Source organism: Zerene cesonia, unplaced genomic scaffold (assembly GCF_012273895.1).
Source record: "Zerene cesonia ecotype Mississippi unplaced genomic scaffold, Zerene_cesonia_1.1 Zces_u008, whole genome shotgun sequence".
NCBI classification, from domain to species: domain Eukaryota; kingdom Metazoa; phylum Arthropoda; class Insecta; order Lepidoptera; family Pieridae; genus Zerene; species Zerene cesonia.
The window spans coordinates 1,274,582-1,297,581 of record NW_024045138.1 but is presented as its reverse complement, the minus strand read 5'-3'; the positions used below and the strand labels follow the sequence as shown (position 1 = coordinate 1,297,581).

Genomic DNA, 23,000 nt, shown 5'->3' with positions numbered 1-23,000 from the left:
ATAGTTGTGACAAGAAAGATGATGTTCTGTAGAGGCCGTGGTTCGCTTATCCGTCAGTTAATTTGACAGAATTATGTTAAATTATTTTATTTGATTAACTCATAGGACTAATAATTTTGAATATCCCGTAAAAAAAATTTAAAAAGCAATAATGATATTGACATATCTTATTTCTTCATTCAATTATCGTTCATTTCAAAACAGTTTATATGCTGGGCTAAATAAGCTGATTTCCACGACACCGTCTCTTGTTACTGATGAAGTGGCAGACCTATCTTTAAAATCACCAAACAGTGCGTACGATATCCCATAAGCCTAGGGTGGGACAAGGGCCTTGTTCAGGGCTGTCAGCGACACTGAAGGGCTCGCGACTGAGGTGTCCGCCCTTGCTCTACTGCTTTTTGTGTGTAGAGCTTTTGTAGAGCCCAAGTTTTATTGATGAATCAAAATATGAAAGGATTTGAGTCTCATGTCCTGTACGTTACGCTTCTATGAAGATAATGAAGCGAGATAAATAATAAATGTCTGTAATAAATAACAATAACCGACTTTGAAATTTATGCCTAATTTTGTATAAAAAAAAACAACTACATTAATGATTTTTATATAGGTAATTAAATAAGTACGCAATTTTTCTTCAAATTGAATTTATTAGTTTTGAAAGTTATGAGCACAACTGAAAAAACCGTAGAGTCTCTACAGCGTAACGTAGAGGCTTATAACGGTACCGTAGCGTCTACAAATGTCATATTTTCTAGATGTAGATCAGAAATTAAAATGGAACCAAAACAAAAACGGAAGCTGCAGTTAACAGTGCATGATACAACCATGCTCTCGACGCATTAAGCTAAAGTCGTCATTTTATCTTCCCACGTACGATCCATTTTCATATAGTGATAGCACCCTTCTAATCGGAAATATATTACGAAGCGACGACTCTGAAAGAAAACATCCTGTAGCAGCGTCAATGGACACATTGAAAGGCCGGGAAAGCGTAGAGCGAAAGGGACATATACCGTCCTAAAAGTTGGATAGAGACGGATGCCCTGGGGGAAAAATTTCCCTCTCGTTAAAACGTTAGTCTGACCCTACAGTCTCAGGCGGGCGGACGTGGGGTGAATTTTTCTTATAATTAAAACCACGTGTTTCGATCGTAATTCTTGTGCCGTGTTGTGTGTGTGAGTTTGTGAGTTTCAGGGTGTTTTTAAGAAAGAGTTGTTAAGGTATTGTGTCTGTTATCGTATGGTGTGCGTTTGACAGGAATTTCTTTGTTGTTGTGATTTATGTCGGTATCACTGCACGCTATGTGGCGGCGAATAACTTTGTTTTATGCGGAATGGCCTGAAATTCTGCCAAAACAGTATTCGTGATTTTAAACGCGTGCTCGTGATTTTTATGGAGCAAATATATTCAATAAAACGGCGACTGAATTTGATAGTAAAAAAAGAAAACAATATTTAAAAACCTTGAATATTTGTCATTCCTAATTATATAACCTTAATTATATGTACGCTGAATTTACACTAAATTAGATTCGTTTCACGTTACAAGTCTGCATACCCAAGCGACATTGACATTCAGCACATTGTACAGAATCTTTGCGCCTAAAGAATTAACCCAACGTTTAGAATGACTTTAGGATTTACATATACTGTTATATATTATTATTTACTTCTAACTTACATGCATACAGTGTAGCTGGGCCAATGAACCGCATTGGTGTAGTTATATAGGTAACAAGAGTAATTAAGTACGGTTAATTTAAATAAAATAAAAAAACTCTAAAGTTTACATATGAATGGTGATTTAACAGATAACGAGAAAATATGAATTAATCAAACAAAAATTTAAAATCAAGAAATACACATGTTACTCTATATCAATTTATGTATTTGTTTTGAAGAAAATAAATTCCTATATAAATTCCACATGTTGAAATAATTCTCTTTCTTAAAGATGGTTAAATGCCACCTGAGTTTTAAACCGTTGTAAAACTTGTCGTTATTTTCGATGACGTCATCGCGTTATCCACTGAAAAAGTCAGAAACTTTCGCTCGAACCGAACGAGATACAGTTTACTCGTGGAGTTCCAGCGGGGATTTGTTTGCAGTTGTGTGGAAGTTGGCGTGTGTCTTGACTGACAATACGCTTTGGACTTAATTAGATCTAACCCTTTATTTTATTTTATTTCGTTATTTATTCTATACATTAAGATTAAGTTTCAGTGCTTTACGTAATCTATTTCTCCATCTCTATTTTAGGTACGACACAAAGTATTATATGACTTTCAAGTTCTAATTTATTTTTACCCTAGACTGCGCCAAAATTGCTAAAAGTTTGATGAAAATGTAACATCCAAAAATAGTACACATTTCGTCAATAGCACGATTTGAAAAGTAGGTTAAGGCTTTAGACACACATTTTACAAACGAATACCGCATCAGGAAATTATACCAAACAATTTATTAGAATAAAAACATTTTTAATTTAAATAAATTTGCAAAAGAATTCTTATATTATCCTTGCGTGTAATGTTAAGGTGATTAAGTTGAGTATTCATTGTGAGTACGGGTTGAGTGGACGGCGTTCGCAAATTGCAGGAGAATGCCGAGTGGCCCTCACCACTCGGGGGAAAAATCCCTCTTTATTTAACTAGCTTACACTCTAACTTGTATAGAAATAAAATAAAATGTTAAATCGTTGTCAGAAGAGCGCTCGAGCTCCAATCAGCCGTTGTACTTTTTGTGAGTCGTGCCGTTCCGAAGACGAAGTGTCGCAATTTACACTGGAAGAGAGAACAAATATCGTAAAGTATTTGTTTTACTTGACACTTCAAGAATAAGTATAACAAACAACTGTGTTGTTTTGTATCCTGCTTGCGAAGGTTTTAAGATTAAGCCTAAAACAAGTAACTGTTTTATTATAACTTGAAACTGAAAAAGCGAACACTGATTAAATGAATTTCATATATTTTAATTTCATTTCATTTTTATAAGAAAGTAGTTTCTAGACAGAAACTTAACGTTTATTTTATTCATCATTATACTAAAATAAGCAGACGTTTGGAATACTTCAGAACGTGTGGCGTAAATTAAAGAAACGCTAAGGTTAAGGAAAATACGCAAGGATGAACCGTCAGCCGTGCATTAATTTGACAATTTGTAAAAATACATAAAATTGAACATGACATATTCTTATCATATCCATTCATTTCAAATATTTTAAAACATTTCATAATGCCGCATTTTAAACGTTATTATAAGCTGAATACCTACGGCATGTGTTTGTGGATGGCGGCAAAGGGACTGAACCCCTTGACTTCTATTATCCGAATATTTATGGACAGCGTCTGGGCCGTGGGGTGTCTTTAAAATATAGCTGCTAAGGTATTTCACGTAACTTTAAGAAAATTGATATTATTTTACCCGTTGTACGCGTTTCGTGGAGTTATTTTTAGTGCGAATAACTGGACTAAACTAGATAATACATTAGACTTTTAATTAATTTTGTTTTGAATGCTGAAGAGTTAATTTTTCTTGTGATCATAATTTGTTTTGATCGAGTTACAATAATTAAGAAAGCAATATATACTGCTAGGATTTTTACAAACTACATTATTATCCTTTCAAGATATGTAAGCTAACTAGCTATTGACCGCAGCTTCGCTTGCGCGATCTTAATGCGTTTTAATGTTACAAGCTTTCATCCCCTATTTCATCTCCTTGGGGGTTGAATTGATCAAGATACTTTCTTAGCGGATGTCATAATATCTATCTGAAAGCCAAATTTCAGCCCGATCCGACCCATGGTTTGGGCTGTTCGTTGATAGATTACTATGTCAGTCAGTCAATCAGTCACCTTTGAGTTATATATTTATAGATTTCACCGGATATGATGAAATTATACAAATATGCATACGGTTTGCCGGAAAGTTTGATAATCCACAAATTTCGATTTATATATTGCTTTTTGCGGTTTCGAATAATTTGATGCAAACGGCTTTAGGCGCTTTCATTTGCATTCGGCTATTTCGAGATCATTTTATATTAAAACAATCATTTTATGTTTCGTTGGCAAATTTCATGACCAACCACGAGTAGAATTAAAAAAAGAAGAATTTAAGAATAGGAGTTAGTCTGGTTGCTTCAAAAGTAATAATAACTAACCAATAAGGATTACATAAATAATATTAGTATCGAAACAAGATTATAATTATAAAAATATAATTAAAACGATCTGTGGTTGCCGTGAATAGGAAATTTCATATGTTTTCGAGGGACAAATGACAGGGGCATCTGTGATACAACCATTAAATAAAAACTTTGAAATGTCAGTGTTAATAAATTATAAATCCAGCTGTTATCATCATTTGCAACCACAAAGTGGCCCGAAATAATGGTGTGGGAGATAGGGTAGGTGCATTTCACTTTTTGATCGATGATCTTTTAAGTGTGACCAAGTAGGGTTAGACATCTGTGTCCAAAGGATTTACTGTGTTTGTCTCCTTCGGATTTCGTTCGTCTTATAACTCCGATAGACAAGTCACAGTAGGTACCTGAAACAAAATAAGAATCATTCAATAATTTATCGAAATCTATTAGTGAATACTATAGCAATGAAATCAACAAATCAATCAGCCCATATATTTGGGTCCCACTGCGGTCAAAGGCCTCCTTTGTGGATTGAAAACTCAACCAAGACGGCCAACAGCGGGTTGGTAGATGTCACATGTCGTGGAAAATTGATTCATCGACATGCCGGTTTCCTCACGATAGTTTCCTTCAGCGTGATGTGAATAATGCGCAGATAAATAGAAAAACCGATTCAATTCTTGCGCGCTCGTACGGTCTTAGTACACCGAATAATTGATTTAAGTCCAAGGTATTAATCACTCAGCTACCACGGCTCGGCAATATGTATGCGTTGTATCATAATAAAGTAGCACGATGCATATAAATTAATAAGAATGAGAAAGAGATAAATGACTATGGTGGCCTGTCAAACACATTGACAATGGGTCACTTACCACGACACAGCTCCTAAAAGCAGGCACAATGAAAGAGAGATGTATCTAGTCACACCAGTGACTACTTCGAGGTTATGATATACCGCCGTCATAAACTAGCCGTGTGCTTTTTATTGCCCTCTGCAGTCGTTTGCCAACTTTATTGCGGGGTTCGATTCCCACCGATAGTTATTTTTGTTGGTTCATCATATTTTTGTAGTTTGATATTTTTATTATTGAGCTTGCATTATATGACCGGTCAATGAAATAAGTTACATTAACAGTACATATTTTTGTGTATCACATATCATATTCGAAACTTTTTCTTTTATTAATAAGAACAGTCAGTATTGATTTCTTGTAAATAAATTTATGTATAATCAAGCTCTGTGCAATTCAAATAAACACGTACATACATAAAAACTGAATGGTCTAAAAGTTAAATCGCCAAAATTGGGACTCCTTCCGGGCGCACGAAGCTAATTAAAAAAAAAAGCGAGCGAACACGCGATCACGTGACTTTTGAATAAATCATGATTAGCTCGAGGCAGCGGGTTCGATTCCGGTCAATTAAGATAACGTCGGTTCGTATCAGGCGATATGAGTCAACTTGAAGCAATCTTGACTTCGAATAATTTTTGTGGATTGAAAGTTTTTTTATTAGAGACTACGTATAGAGACTACTAATCTATCGTTTCCTTGACCCAGTGGTAAGCGCACGGTTTATTAAAATGAGGCTGTGTTTCAGCGTCTATGAAAAAACAAATCAAGAATTGTGTTTAAACAAACCGCACGAGAATGTTCAAATACATTAATACGTGTAAAGTAATTTCTCGCTGTATCGTCTCAAATCTGTGCAAGTTTGGTAAAGTAAAGTAAGAAGCGAAGTATTCTGCTATTTAAATATTTAAATCGACTATTTAACATTTTTACTAATAAACATTGGATTTAATTGAATAGGGCACAAACAACCAAGATGATCAAAGCACTTTGATAAAAAAAAAACTCCTTTAAGTAGACATACCCGGTGTGGGAGCCGTACCAATCATACAGAAGCAGTACAGAAGCTGAATGACGTTGCACATCCAAGTAATACTTATAAATTTTAAATTCAATTGAGGCGTAATCAATAATTGTCTTCACATGTCGTTTATTCATTCATTCATTTATTCATAACGGAATTTTCGAAAGCAGTCAAGAGTCATCAACACATCCCGTACAAGTGACGGCCCCTGCAATGCGGTGTTTGAGCTAATTGCGACGATTACTGTTCTCGTATTAGGAATATTTGCATCATTTTTGACAGAATTTAACAAAAGCAGCTAGAAATGCTGTATTTCATGAGTATTTTAAATCGATTAAAGAGCCGATTTTATAGCAAAGTAAAAACAAAAACATCGCAATATACGGTACATATTAACCGAATTTATACGTTGTATATAAAAAGTAGTCTTTAATTAATTACGCAGCCGTTTGCTTAGACATATCACAAGTATATTCTTAACATTAAAAGATAGATACAATTAAAAGTTCTATTCCCAGTGGGGACTTAAAACTTTCAGTGCATTGTAGGGTTGTTATTGAAATCTATTACTATCTACGTACTCAGAAGAGACACTAGTCCACAGTCTTATGTAGAGTAAAAATACTGGGATATTTGTAGTTTTACCAGTAGGGATATTCAATTACGCAGTACAGTACAGAAAGCACTGTAGGGTTCGAATTAACGATCTAAGCAAGGATTATTTTACAAAAGGTCGAGTTTCCAGTAAAAAAGTAACAATCGAGTTTATTGTCGATTCTTCTGTATAGAATCAATCAAGTCGATTCCGAATCGCTGGTTGTTTAAAAAAGTATGACTATTCATAAACACTCAACACATTTTCATGAATAAAAAAAATTAGTTGGAGTGACCACTGCTAGTCATAAGGAATACTATATAGGTAGCATGTATTCAGCACAAATTCTATCGACACAAGCTTTATACTGCGACTTTTATCTCGCAGTGGCTGCATCTAAAGTACCCTAACCGACAACCCTTTACCTACATTTTATCTGTTTAGCATGGATAGGGAAAAAATACATTAGTAAATTGAAATGAAGAAGCATTTGAGAAGCGAATATTAGTCTCATAAAACATTTTACGTGACGACCGAGAAGGGGGCACTCGAGACACCTTTTGTTCGCAGCAGAGAGATGTTTGACCTTATGTTAATGCAGACACTGTTATTGCCGCCCCGACGTAGAACTTGCGCTGTTTATGATACTAGAAATCTATGTACTTAGGGTATTCGATGGAATGTCAAGGCAGTGTGTAGAATGGCTACGTTGGCCAGGCAATGCTTGAAATATTATTTACTAGCGCGCCCCGCGGTTTCACCCGCCAAAAGTTGCCTATATGTTATTCCAGCTGTCCAGCTATCTACGTACCAAATTTCATTGCAATCGGTTCTGTAGTTTTTGCGTGAAAGAGTAACAAACACACACACACATCCTTACAAGTGTTCGAAATGTCGGGTTATAAAATAATGCGCTTAAAATCTCGTTTATAATTGTTGAAAAGTCTTAAATTTTTTAAATATTATTTATTTAATGCGATTTTGTATTCTACATATTCTTAAATTGTATAAAATACTCCGATATTTTGTGCTTTTATGTACAAATATATTATGTGATTATAATTTGCTTAAATTCATACAAAAAATATCGAAACAGTACATGCGAATACGGGAATAACAATGACGAAATTATTCTTCAAAGCAACACGATTTGTATAGTTATTTTGAAAGTTTGTTTTAATATATTAACATACTTTTATAGTTTCATATTATTCCACGATTATTTACAAACAAACAAAACGGGTAGGCAGGGCCGGTAGATATATAGGTAGGTAGGGCCTATATGTACATATAGGGGTATTTATACATTTTATCCACATTTATAAATTTTGTAATATATGCTCAGTTAATTGTAGGTTTATACTAATCGATTATAAGAGGATTCGAAGGGGTAGCTCGGCTCGCTGTAATGAAGACCATTCTCAGAGGGCTTGGCCATTCAATTACCGTCAACAAGCCTTAACACTTGCTGTCGAGGGATAAGCTTTTGTGTATTGTTCCTGCTTTCAATGACAATGATTTTGAGTGACGGAATTATAATTTGAATACATAATTATACAGATTTGTATAATGTTTACAGTTCTTACTTGTATTTTATTCTATTAGTTAAAATCCGTAGCATACTTTGTGATAAGATACGTGAATGTTATAGCATTCTTCAATTAATATATATTACTATTTATTTCTAGACTGTAGGTGTTTACATCATTACCTATTCATGTTATAGTCAAAGAATTTCATGAATATTTATTATATCCAGGAGAAGTTTATGAATCATCGATAATAATAAATTTGCATACAAATATGAATATTATAACAATAGTAGTTTTCTTAAGTGTCAACTATTTCCACATTCTAGGGAATGTATTCTCACAAATCCTCTTTACCTTGTTGGTATTTTTAATACTCTATGTAATCTGAACAAATTTGGATAAAAATTTCATTACGAGTTTGCTGATAACTCGTTTTAATACCTCGCTATGTTAGTACTAAAAGTCTTTCCGAAAATAATACTAGAAAAAATGCGAAAGTGTGTTTTGTTTGTTTGTCTTTTCTCCACGTCAGCACCTGGATGACCGAGCTTTGCTCGGTTTAATTTCGTGAAGTTAGATTGTTTATAAGCGTTTTTTCCAAGATCGTTTAGGCATTTTTAAGTGAACACGTGCATTAAGAAGACATATATATATGTATAGGAATATCGGTATAAAAAGTGCCTATGTGTTACTTCAGTTGTCCAGCTATCTACGAAGCAAAATAGTATTATTATTCACCAATAGATGTCAGGAAAAAAAAACACGAATAAAACACGAATATGACATTTTCTAAAAAAAAATCCTAGCTAGATCGATTTATCGCCCCCGAAACCCCCTGTATACTAAATTTCATGAAAATCGTTGGAGCCGATTCCGAGATCCCAATTATATATATATATATATATATATATATATATATATATATATATATATATTATATATATACAAGAATTGCTCGTTTAAAGGTATAAGATATATATTTGACCGCAATCCGAGAGCTGGAAGATAAATAAGTACAGCAGACCGTTTTATTACAAACAAACCCAGGTTTAACCTGACAGTCATTGCTTCTGCCTTTATATATTAATCAAAGTGTAAGATCTAAATATGTGAAGTGTTAGGAGGGGCATTGCGAGAGATGCCGGGATAATCTCAAGATTACGGCGCAATAACGCAAATGTACGGACAGCTCTGGAACCTTTACAAGTTGCCAGAGTCAAATATTTACTCTCCCTTTTTATTTGAACATATTCCACGAATGGAAATTAAATATTTTTTGAATCTAAAAACTCGGTCTTCAAAAGGAAAAATTGTTATCATGTTTGTGGGATGCGAATTGAGATATTTTTAATTATTTGTAAATAAAAAGAGATACAGATATAGTTGCTTTTCTGTGATTTTTGTGTTTCGGTATTTACCACTCATTTAAGGGACATGAGTTTGTGTTAAACGATAAACTTGTTATAATTCTGCATTTCAGTAGGTAGATTGATAATATTAAATCATAATTAATAGAAATTTTCGTTTAAAAAAAATTCAAGTTACTCTAGAAGTATTATATACCTGTAAAAATACTACACAGTGTTAACCAATCCATTCTATTTCTTACATACTTATAAGGTTCTAAATTTTCGTCCCGGCTCCGCCCGGATATCAAGGTACTTGTTTTATCCCAAGGGAGCATTTAATCGGGATAAAAAGTATCCTATCACCCAATTCAGTTCAAACCCTGTCTGTATATCATGTGTGTCATCATAATCCGTTCCGTTGTTTCAGAGTGATTGACGGACAAACATCCAAACAAACAGTTTTACATTAATAATATTAGCGTGATAAAATAACGACGCGCGATTAATAAAACATTTTATATCAATATGTATTACAATTCCCTATTGGGGAAAGTTATCCAAATTGTATTGCATTTAATGTCACATTTTCTTAATGTCATTTGTGCGTTGCCATGGCAACGGCGTCTGAATGACGAAAAATAACTCATTGGATTAGCGCGCTCCACGCTTCCAATAACGTATCGCTTTCCATTACCTACTTTATTGGTTATTATGTTTGAAATATAATTTATTTTTAATATGTTTGACGAAGAAGTACTTTGATAATTGGAGTTGAGCAAGAAATAAACACATTGATACAAGGCATTTTAAATACGAATCAAATTGCTAGATGGAAGACATTATAAAGTATGTATAAATAGACAAGGAATAATATGTGAAACATATGTAACGTCCCAAACCCTAAGGGATACAAAAGACGCACACCTATTTAGTAAAAGCAAGGAAAAAGGTTATAAATAAGTAATGTTACCTCATAAAGCAGTCGCGGAACGTGTAAAGTTGCCATTAGTGACGTCATCGCGGGACAATGACGCTGAAAGGGCGATCCGATGAAATGTCAGAATAACCTTAAAATGCCTATAGGTGTTGTTTGGCGCCAGAGAAGGTTGACGCTATGGGAAATGTCTAAGAATTTCCTATTAGTAGGTCTTTATCGTACAAATCAGGTAACTTGTGTTTGTTTGTAATAAAATTGATATATTTAAGATGGAAATTGTGTTGTTCGTATGCGGTAAAATTGATTTAAATTTAGGTGTAACTTGCACTGTTAGTTAAATGACGAAATTGTAAAAATATGCTCGATGCGTGTGGGTCTTAGCTAGACGGTAGGGTTCAACAATTCTGCTACAAGGCGGTCACCCATCCATATGCTAACCACACATTACACTACTTAACCCGCAAATGTATCAAGTGCAGGTAGACACGAGGGCTCATTCGACTAATGAATCAATATGTTCTATATATAAGTAGGATAGGGTTCTGTCACAAAGGTAGATGAGGTTGTCGGTCTGTGATGTGACGCTGAGTCAGCAAATAGGGCGTGAGTCGGCACATGTCGTCTATTTATAGTGGGGGTCGCTGGCGGGTGCTGGAGTTGCTTATCATATGGATACTTATAGGCTTTCGATTATAATATATTCACTGAATTACTTTGAGATTTTTTTTAAGTAAATTTTACGAAGAACGTGCCTTAGGGTTGCCTTTTATTTTTCTTAATTCCGTTGTAGTATCTATTGATATAATTTTTGGTTAATGATTTTCTCTAGGAAGATAATGTTACTCGTATATTAAAATTAAAGTATTAATTTGAATTATTAGATTCAAAACAAACGTAGAAAACTTTGTTTGTTTGCACTGTTGCAAACTTAAATGTTTTAGTTAAAGTGTATGCAAAATATATCATAATGAATCTAAATATAACGCCTCACATACGAGATATAAAACTCATAGCTGAGAGGCAGTTGATGCAGTTCTTTCCCGCAGTATATAAGTAAAATAGTTTTTAAAGCGTTTAATTAAAACAACAGTTTACACAGGCGGGATGTATCTTAAGTGTGCTCGAATGTAACGCAGTGTGCTCGCAGCTCGCAACTGCGCTGTGATAATGCGGGATTCATTTAAATGTTGCTTAAAGCTTCAGGCACAATGGGTTCATTTATTTACACAATTTAATTAAAACATGTGGTATTGTGGGCTTTAACTTAAAACATCTTAGTATTTGTAGTTAAGTACGCTCGATTAGTGAGATGCATATTTCATTTAGTGATGTGATAATATCTAAAAAGACGAATATTGATACTTAGACTTTAGAGAAATACGTTGAAATACTTCGAGTGAATTGATTCAAATAGACTCAAATTTCAATCAAATGTAGTAATGGAGTGATAATATTAAATGGTCAGATGGACGCACTGGACGTTCTAAAAATGTTGACAAATTAAGTAGAGATAGTATTGAGTTTATGTATAAAAATACCAATCGACGCTAAGAGCTTATGAAAAACACAGTAAAACAGATACTGTTTTATACAAAACTAGATTTTTAAGCTCCACGCGCACCTCAGTGAGCCACCATCTTTACGGTCCGGTAGCAACTAGCATACTCTACATACTTTATCGGTCCGTCCGAACAATTTACGCTAAAAGCATCGCTGTTTAAACTGTCTTTTCTACTGAATTTAAATCGAACCATGTTCTGCGGAACACGTTTTATTGGATTTACAGGCGGCGAATTTTAAATATTGGTTTAGCATTTAATGTCTTTAATAATCTACGATATGTTTATTCTTTATATATATTTGTTGGGGACAGTTTATTCGTTTTTTAGTTCGTAGAGTCAGCATAATATATGTCGCATATTGTTTTGTACTACAAAACAATTTTTTTTAATGATATACACATGTTTATATATTTCATACACTTTCTACTACGCGTATAGGAAATTAGGTGCGAGGTTTTAGAGTCAGAGGTCGAACACCGGTAATCCCATCGTGTCCCATGGTTGATGGTATGCTTGGAATTAAGTAGGTCAATATCATTTGTTATGAATGTAACATTTTAGCATGGATTATTCGTGTGACTGTTTCATTTACCTAGCCACAAACAACTCACTCGACTGCTATGTCTCGATAGTTTCCAATGCCGACTTGACAAATATAATCTTCTTATATGTAAGAATCAATTGCTGTTCATTAGTCTCGCTAAAACTTGAGAATGGCTGATCTGATTTTTATAATCATGGTTTTGATGCATTCTAATAAGACCAGGGAAGGTTGAAAACGTAAGAACAATACGGAGGCGTACGAAGCCGCGGGCGGGAAGCTAGTCTTCAATAATATTATTATAAAATATTTGTCTCTTCCCCTATGCAAGTCATAATATATGTGGATGTATAGTATGATGAGAATTTTAACACAAAGCCTCCACAAAGGCGTATATAATGAAACTATTCGTGGTACAAGCAACATTCACGATTCCCGCGGTGTTGGTGCAGTCAAAGGGCTGAGAGACACTGTAACGCGCACAATTCGGCGAGGTTGTTAATCTTGTGAAGCGATGTCTTAGATCTCGGGAATTTTAATCCGGGCCTCGGGAAAATGTAATAATACGAGTCTCAGTGAATTTGTTTAACGTATTCGAGTTTTCGTTGTTGGACCCGACGCGGGGCGGCGCGTGTGAGAGTAGAGAATGTGAAACACTTGGGGTCGAGTTTTGCGAGGAGCTGAGCTAGACTCGGATTTGATACTTGTGGATAACTTCAGCTCAAAACTATCTGTACAAGTCTACTTTTGTAAGTGTTTATGAAGTTATTGTTAAAGTTACTATTTGAAATGTTTTAGATTTTTTTAGTTCGATAGAAGGAAAATCTAAAGCCGGAAAAACTTACTAAAAATATGATAATGCCTTGGGGTAGAAGTGGGTAGCTATTACTAAATAAATCTAGTTTATTTTTTATGTTTTTACGGATTATAATACTAACCAAAATTACATATATAATTATACTACTCAAAATTCAAAAATGAGACTAAATTGTAAATATTTCTTATGGAATACAAAAAGAACAAAAATCGATTGAATTCCCGCGGAGATTTAACGAAGAGAAAATTAATACTACTGTACGTAGCTGGTATACTCGTATATGATAAATCGTAGAATTATTTAGGCAAGTAAGTTAAACCTAAGTTTATGTAACGTGTAGAGCAGTTAGTGTGAAACTTAGCCGTGTCGAATTTCCGCACTGTACCATAGTGCGAGAGCTGGTGGTGTAGATCGTGATTTTTAAAGATTTATGTGATTTTAAAGAATTCTTTCATGATGAAGCAAGTTAATAAACCAATACAAAAATAGTAAAAGTGAGTAGAGTACTTAATTAGCAAATTCAAACTTATATTATAAAGATATGGAAGATATTATATGGCATCTACAGATAACAAAAGGATAACACATATAAGAAGTATAGTGTATTAGGCTAGCGAGCTCCTAGACCATAGTATAGGATGGTATTCCGCATTTGTCTGCCGACCTGCGCTAATGAGGATCGTGCCTGTGGCCTGCGCCTCTAAACGACTTAAAAATACGTTTACATTTCATCTGTTATCTGATGTTGAGCATTTTTGTATTATTTTTAATGTTCTAGCTTTCTGATTTATTTGTTCGCACGTACGTCTCGTTATAATGCAAAAATATTTCATCTATATTTCGATTTCTAACTGGATGATTTTGGAAGAAGCATCCATATTTGAACTATCTTCCAGTCACCATTGAAACTGATTCAGTCCTTTATCCCGGAAATCAACAGACATCAGATAGACTGTTGACTGACTGACATTCGAGTGATTTTCTGACCGATATTCTATGAACATGCACGTTGACTATGAATGACAGTGTCAAAAATTAATTAAAATTTTTCATACGACTGTAGTTAGTATAGTTCGATAGAGTGTCGTGCCGAATCTTCTCTATATAACTGCTTTCCGGTGGCAAACAAGGCATGACAACGGTTCAAAAGCGCATACGTTAGGAGTCTAGTTAATTAAAGTATTATTCGAGTTATAATAGTATAAAAGAAATGTCTTCAGATGCCAATGAGATTATGTAGACTATGCTTAGTGGAAGGGTTCGCCAGATTAGCGAGGCTTAACCGGGAGCGAGCCTCTGTAATGCTTTGCGGTTTGATGGCTTGTCGGCTTACGGTATCGCGAGAAAGAGATTTAAAATAAATACTCGCTATAAAGCTACAGCTTTCGCTGCGTTGATTTCGCGGCAATTTTTGACAATCCTATACTGTCTATATCTGGATTATAGACTAATTGTCAAATTCCATCAACAGTTTTTGAATGAATGCACAAGAAACATAAAAATCCACATTTTTATTTCATTATCATTAAGTCTATGGGAAACTATTTTTTCACTTTCAACTTCGTACATAATGAATTAGTTAAATATTTTGAAACGGTGTATGCGTAATGTATAAATGACTAAAGCTATGGAATGCAATAAATGAACGGCAAAACATAGAGCAAAATCCAAATATTAGCCTCTATTCACTTGTCTTATAATTTAAATTCAGATTTGATAGGAAGTTATGTACAAATGAATAAAGTATTAAAACGCATAAATTACCAGCACAAATACGGGGAAAGTCGCGCTATGAGCGAAGTGAAATACTGTACAGTAGACATCGCAATCGCATTAGAGGTCGAAGGGTTAATCTTGTTAGAGGCTGGCAGCCACTGTTATACTTTCTGGTCGTGTTCGGTTTCTGTTACTTTCTATACTAATATAATAAGTTCAATTATTTCTATGTATATTTGCTAAGGGATTTATCGCCCTGCTGATCTCACGTAAGCATTTCGTTGGTGTTTTTCTTAATATTTTATAGAACTTTTCTATTTTCATTACATTACTACTAGCATTCATTAATTTGGTTGCAAGGGAACTGAAATTGTATATTAATTTATAAACGATATGTTTGCTAGCAGAAGAAAAATTGAAAAACTAAGAACTGATTATACATACTATAATATTATCTATTATACATATTATATCGATTATACATCTATAATATAGATGTATAATCATCATAATATTATACATCTATAATATAGATCTATCGATTATACATACTATAATATAGATAACTGAGAAACAGATGTTACATGCCTCACACTATCGAGGGGCATGGCACTTAACTTTCAGAATATCAACTTTTTGTCCTGTATTTTTACTTTACCTAGTCCAATCTCATTTGCAAGAAAACCCAATATCTTAGCTCCCTTTAATTTTCTATTTAATGCATAAGTAAGTAAACTTACATAATGTAGGAAAGCGAAGTGCTTAACATTAAACTCTGTTTAAACTAAATGACTATTAATTTGCATAATTCCATCGGGTTCTGTTCGGCGAGTCGCAGTCTTGCAAACTTTGGCGAATAAAACGAGAAACTATTTCCCTATAAGACGATTTTGTGCTTTAATTATTGCCAATAAATTAGTTGTAAAGTTTTTCAAGTAAATTAGAGCTTGCTTTTTATGTTTTTGTACTATTTATATGCTATATTTATTACTTTTATCAGGTACCTAATATCCTTGTTTATTTTGAAGATGTTCTCAATTTCTAAGAAAAGCTTTCGATTCAATAAGAAAATGTTTTATTTCAATTTCTACTTCTAACCATTATGAAATTCTGGGAATACAAGAAGCACTCCTAAGTGTTATTTTTATGTGGATGTTTTATTTTGATTTTATATGATATCCATTATATTGATTTATTCCTTTCAAAGGGAAAAGTACACGAGCCTTTGTCGTGATACTAATTTTGTTATCGATTAATCGAACAGGATTATAAAAACCCGCCCTTTTTTCCTTGTTCAAATATTAAAACACTAGCGGTCCGCCCCGGCTTCGCCAGTGGTACATAGCCTTCCTCAATAAATAGGCTATCTAACACTGAAATGATTTTTCAAATCGGACCAGTAGTGAGATTAGTGCGTTTATATAAACAAACTCTTCAGCTTTAAGCAGAAATTTTACAATAGTTGCTTATTTCCGAATTGACTCGGACTTCCCTACCTTTAAATCCTTTTAAGTAAAATATGCTTAAACTAATATTTACAACTCGTGTGAATCGTTGATTCCATTGAATTATTTGACTGAGTTTTCATTTCACGAATTACTTTTGTGTGTACTTCGCGTTTTCACACCGCAGTTAACTATTTGTTGACCACACACCTCTTGATCTGTCGCTCTGTTTTGACCTAAATTAGACAAATATATTCTCAAAGTAGATACAGTTGATAGCACATTTGAATAGTATCTAAGACATAGCCAAGAAATGATGAATACAAAATATTCTGCGAAATTAAATTATCTATAATAAGACGCTATTGAATTCTTCGGGAGAACTATGTAAGAAGCCTTTAGCATTTTAAGCGCTTAATATACGAATAATTGCAAAACTTTATTATTTTCGATTGATAAAAATATTTTTTTCTGAATTATAGCTGTTGTTGTAAGCTAACAAATCTTTCATACTTTTAATTATTACTGCTTTATATAATAATAAGATAATTCTTATACTGCGCTCCGAACTGGATGTAAATAACTTCTATATGTAAATTCATAATGACTTCTTCATGAAATCTTTGATTAAGAAATAAATGTTTTATTTTAAGATGTTACTTTTAATTTCATATATATAATAGTTATCTTTAAATTACTTTCCGATAGGCAATCTATGCCCACCGTCCATTCTCCCTTCTATAAGAGTAATTGAACAAATAAATGAGTATATTATTTGTAAATAAAAATTGTTTATTCGTTGTCACAGATACAAGCGCGCGGGTGGGGTCGCGGCGGCGCTCGTCGCAGGGCTCGCCCGCCGCGCTCTTGGCTAACTTCGACACCAGCGTTTTGCAGGTATGAATAAAACAAACATAAAGTTATCATTAGCAACAATTTACAATTATTGAATCAAGGTTAAAACTAAAATCTTGTGAATATAAACAAGCCACAGAAAACACGACGCGATGTTCTCGTGGGATATAATTCAATTGATTTACAAAATTGTGGATTGCGTATTCAAAAGATAAGACGCGACGAAACGGTGCAAGTGTTACATTTCAATTGAGAGCCTCCGGCGGAGTCCGGCGAGCCTTCGTGGTCGGCGAGCCTCGGGGCACACTGGGCTGCAAGATTAATTATATATTTAATATTGGAAAAATCTAAATCGTATTACATTTAAATATCATAATAATATGTGTGTATAGAAATCGCGAGCTATGTGAAAATGCAGGAAAACATTGCATAATAGTTAGACGCTGGCTATTATAAACCATTACAGAATTGAAAAGTTTCATTTTGAACAGGTATATTAATATGTTTTCAACCAATTTGTTAAAAATTTATGCTAGTGATAAAGCAAGAAAACTAGAGGCCGTGACCGGTTCACGGGTTCCTGATAAATTCTGTTAATTAAAATATTTCTCTATTAAATGACGAATAATGTATAAGAATTACACCATTCTTGACGTAAATTTTGGTGTTCAAAATGCCAAATGACAATTAGCAAGCGGTACAATTATCCTTCCTACTAATATTATAAATGCGAAATCACGCAAAAACTACTGAACCGATTGCAATGAAATTTCGTACGTAGACAGCTGGACAACTGGAATAACATATGGGCAAGTTTTTATCCCGATATTCCTACGGTATACGGACTTCTGCGGGTGAAACCGCGGGGCGCAGATAGTCCTATATAAAATGATAAATGTTAATCAACAAATATGAATAACAAATGCCCAGTGTGCCCCCAGCGCGCTGCGCACCGAACAAAGGCCTAACGAAATTAATTCAATAAGCCCGAACCTGTCTTTACTCAATTCCTTGGTCTCAGATTTATTCAGAAAATACTGGACCCATTTTAAACCCTACTTAAATTCAAAAGGGCTGCTGTGAAGATTGCTATTTTATTGATTTTAAATGAAACACTAAGAAAACACGCTCGTAAAGAGTTTATTACGTAAATCTAGACTTGCAACAGCTAATGTGTCTGTTTGAAAAACTGAAGCAACTTGTTTAAGGAACACGAAATAAAAATCAGTCGAATTTAACAATTATTTTTTTAAAGTCGGTTAAAATTGTGACATGAGAAAACTATAATTACAATAATTGTATTCTATTCGCTTAGCCATTCATACATATCCGTAATATGCGTATTTCAAATTCATAATAAATAAATAAAATTTAATTTAATTTAGTCCACACAAAGCCGGGCAGCGAGCGTATACAAAGCAATGATATTGCAGTCACAAAGATCTGAACAAAGACGCAACGTTATCAATATATTTTTAATCTAAACCATGGAACCTTCGGAACGGCGTAACCTTCACCCTTGAAATGGCCGCCCGAAAGCATTCAGCCAGCTCATACACTTGACGTGGAAACATACGGGTGAGGAGGGGCTGCGAAAGCGAGACGGTTATTTGTTAGATCGGAGAATTTAGACAAGATTTAACTAGATTTTTTGTATTGTTTTTATTTAGTTTATTTTACACGTGTTTATTTTATACACAAGGTCAATGTTTAAAGTAAATAATACATTTACGAATATCAAATACGTGGGCTGGGCAATGCAATTACAAAAAAAAAAATATAACTTTTTAAGAAATAAATCAATCTAGCTGTTGCCCGCGGCTTCGGTCGAACGGGTAAAGTGAGTTACAAATTTTTCATACATATTATTTTTATAAATATAGAGCTTATTGTGTAATGATCAAATTTTTCTATACCTTATATCATTCCAATATCTAAAGATTGCGTCACCGCTATTTAAAACTAAAAAATTACATCTCTTATCCTTGTCTATAATTGACGTCGTTCATAAAACATACCACAAGTCACAACCCTTACCAACAGTATGTTAAACCCAGCATAAATCTGCTCAGAATGACACAATACCGGGTTAGGTGTTGGTCTCCAACGGCCGTTTCGGCCGATGTTGCTTCGGGAAGGTCTCGGTCGGACCGGAGAAGGGTTTATGTTGATCGAACTGTAACGCAGACCAATCTCAGCCGCCGGGATCGGGTGTTATTTACTTTTATGACTTTTGTCTTGTGTACTAGTTGTGTTTCCGAGTCAATTTAATTCGAGCAGGTTGATGTAAAGTTGATTGTGATGGAAATAGTGGGATCTGTAACAATATTAAAGTATAAAGTAATGTTACAAAACTTACACTTGAGGACGATTTGTGCAAAATATGATTATAAAGTTTACTCGCATAATTCGCTCTAAACGGGTTAATTATGTGAATGGTTATTTTTTTGTTTTTCTAAGATGTAATTTTGCAATGTTTTATATTAAAAGGTGATTGGTTTGTTGGTTTATTTCCGGCCGGTTTCAGTATTCGATCTCAGTTCCATGTACATTCCTTTCTTATTTAAATGTATAAGAATGATGGGGCAATGAAAAGCAACAATGTACTCGAAAACGTCGTTCGATATTCAACTATAGACTCCACATAATAACCACATACATATAACAGTTATAAAAGTAACTGTCGACGTGATTTAAACTTTCATGTTTTTCTTTTTATTAAAATCTAACGATAGTATTATTAGTTCCTTTATTTGAAAAAGAAGATGGAGATATTACATATCTTTTACTTAAGAAATAAATACGTGTATTAAAGATGTATGGGCAGATTATTTAATATCTTTTTAATAAAACTTAACATTAACACAGAATCTTAGTTAGCAATTTATTACGTCACAACACGCTCCGCATGGCGCTGTGTGCGCCAGTAGCGTTCCCCACAACATCTCGCAACTGTACATCAAACCGAAAACTTGTTGTATAAATCAGTATCGGGATTGGCGTCGGCGCTCCGATCGATCGGATCCGGCCGATACAGAATATTGTTTTCGGCCCACATCGCCGCCGAAACTGCGCTCGAGGAGCCCAAGTAATGGGACGATGATTCGCCCTTTTTGATTAAGATATTTGGTGTTATGTATTTCAGGATTTTATTGTCAATTGTAGGTCTGGTAACGCAGGTTTTGTTTTATTGTTTTGAGAAATAATAGAAGTTATCAGGTGTTGTTTTATGTTCTCAATGTTAATTGGGAAATTGAGCATTTCAGTTACTTAGAATGAAGTTGACCTCTCCGGCTTTACAAATATTAAATAAATCAACTAAGACGTTTCATAGTATGAGTGAGGATACACTTAATTTATTTCAGTCCAAATCTTTCCATAAGGTTTAACAATAAACATACAAATATAAACATTTTTACCATCATAGGGTTAACCCAAATATATAAGTTCATTATTGTACATACATAATTTATTTTACACTTCGCTAGCTTTTACTCGCGGCTTCGCACACGTTAAATGCGGAGTAGTTTAATAGATGTTATTAAACCCTTTACTTTATCTCTACTCTATTACAAAAGAACCCATAAAAATCTGTTGCGTTATTTTAAAGATCTAAGCATACAGACACACAGACTGCGAAAGGTGATTTGTTTTGTACTATATAGTGATAATCATTTAGTATGAAACAGACTATTTTTTAGCTAAGAAAAGAGTTTTGTTAGTGCTTAGATCTTAAATTATATTATACAAATAAAAAAATGTAAGAATTACGAACAGATCCGCGACTGGGTGTCAGTGGAAGTGGACATGCTGCGAGCGCAGCCGGTCGCCGTGGGCGACGTGGAAGACATCCTGCAGCAGCTCGACAAACAGAAGGTCAGTATACTTTTATTGTTCTATGTTATGAGTGATTTTCACAAGAATTGGACAGCTCGCATCGGGAAGTACCACACCCCCACAGGAGGCGTGAAACAGTAACGTGCTATTTATTGCGTTTCGTACGATAAATGAGAGAGCCGGAGGTCCGTTTCCTTTTCCTCACCCTTCCCAGTGTATATAGCAGATGTCACATAGCGTAAACTTTTAATTCTTGGTCTTGTTCATTGACCACGTTTTCCCTCACCGATTAGAGTAAACGTTGAGGTGTATTTAATTGACTTTTTACGTAATGTGATGGTTTTGGAGCATTTTTCGAACAGTTTGCGGAAATTGTTTTATGAGTTATAGATTCTGTATACGTGAGATGTTTTGTAGCAGATGAAAAGTTATCAAGTTATTATATAATAATAAGTAATTAAACAAAGATGTTTGTTTCAAATCTGTGATACAACAGACAGATGCGTCCAAATGAGAACGTTACGTCAGAAATATGTTTCAAATATATTTTAAAAATCAATGCAATCCAGCCCATCAGTTCGGACGCAAAACCATAACAAACAAACAGAGATATTTCACCATTTATAATAACCAAAAAAGAACGTGCCAAAAAATCTCAAAAAGGCCAATATTATCGGAAAATTTGGCAGTTCTATTAAAAGTAACGCAAAAATAATACATTACCGCCGACGAGCGCGCGTCATACAAATCTTATTATTTGCGAGGGATCTCCATCGATCCTTATGAGACAGACGTGACGCGAATGGAAATCAGTGGGGTTCCGTACCACGACGCACCATTTCACACGGACGACGGAGACGCTGCGATTTTGCTTACAAACTGAAACTTAAATCCACGCTAATATTAAAACAACAATTTTTTTTTAACTTCTTTAATGTTTATATTGCTGTTAAGTGGGTGACGTTTTTATTTGACGCTCTGATGCTCTTAATACTAAATTTAGCATGATGACAAATTATTTTTATTATTTCCAGTAGAGTTTTTATGATTTACTTTAAAGTTTATGTTTTGTGTTTTATAAACAAACTTTCTGAAAAACGCAACTCACTTTAACAGACGAATACAAGGCTTCCGAAATGGTTTCTATACTAAATTGAATCAAATCCTTCGATATTATCCCTCTCATGATAATAATAGAAAACCTGCGCACTTTTCATAACAATATTATTCTAATAATTTTTCCTGTCTCCTATCGACTTTTTGTAACAAAAGATTTTTTGTTGCGAATTCATCTATTTATAGCTTTAACATCTACACGAGGTTTTTAAGAAGTCATTTACTCATTACGTATATATTAACGTGTAATTTCAACATGCGTTTATATGATCTGTGTGAAACGCTCTAACCGCGGAATGAATACAGACAATAAGAGGATTTTAAAACAAATTTCGAGAACTTTTCGTTTCTAAACATAAACTTGTTGTCTAAAACACCGGTTTTGTAATGAAGTTAGTGCGGTTAACCGATGTTAGTTACATTTACATTTATACATTTCGCTCACGATTGCGGCGGGATTATTACATTTTGTAGCTTACGAAGAAGAAAATAATGGTTTTCTAATTACTTTTAGTCTTTAAATATAACGATTACAGTGAGTCTCTTCGGCAAGTTATTTATTTAAAAATTCAGTTATAAACGAATGCGTATTTACTTATACTTAGTCTGGCCATAAATACTGTTACACTTAATTATAAAAAAATATTACATTTGAATTTCGAATCTGTC

At 34.1% G+C, this 23,000-nt stretch overlaps 1 protein-coding gene across 1 annotated transcript in view; it reads left to right on the top strand.

The window, feature by feature from the left end:
* Positions 1–23,000, top strand: part of LOC119839090 (dystrophin-like) — a 92,950-nt gene that overhangs the window by 62,931 nt on the left and 7,019 nt on the right. The window contains exons 37-38 of the mRNA XM_038365282.1: positions 17,332–17,420; positions 21,156–21,254. Coding sequence (XP_038221210.1) covers positions 17,332–17,420; positions 21,156–21,254 — 188 coding nt within the window. The remainder of the gene's footprint in view (positions 1–17,331; positions 17,421–21,155; positions 21,255–23,000) is intronic.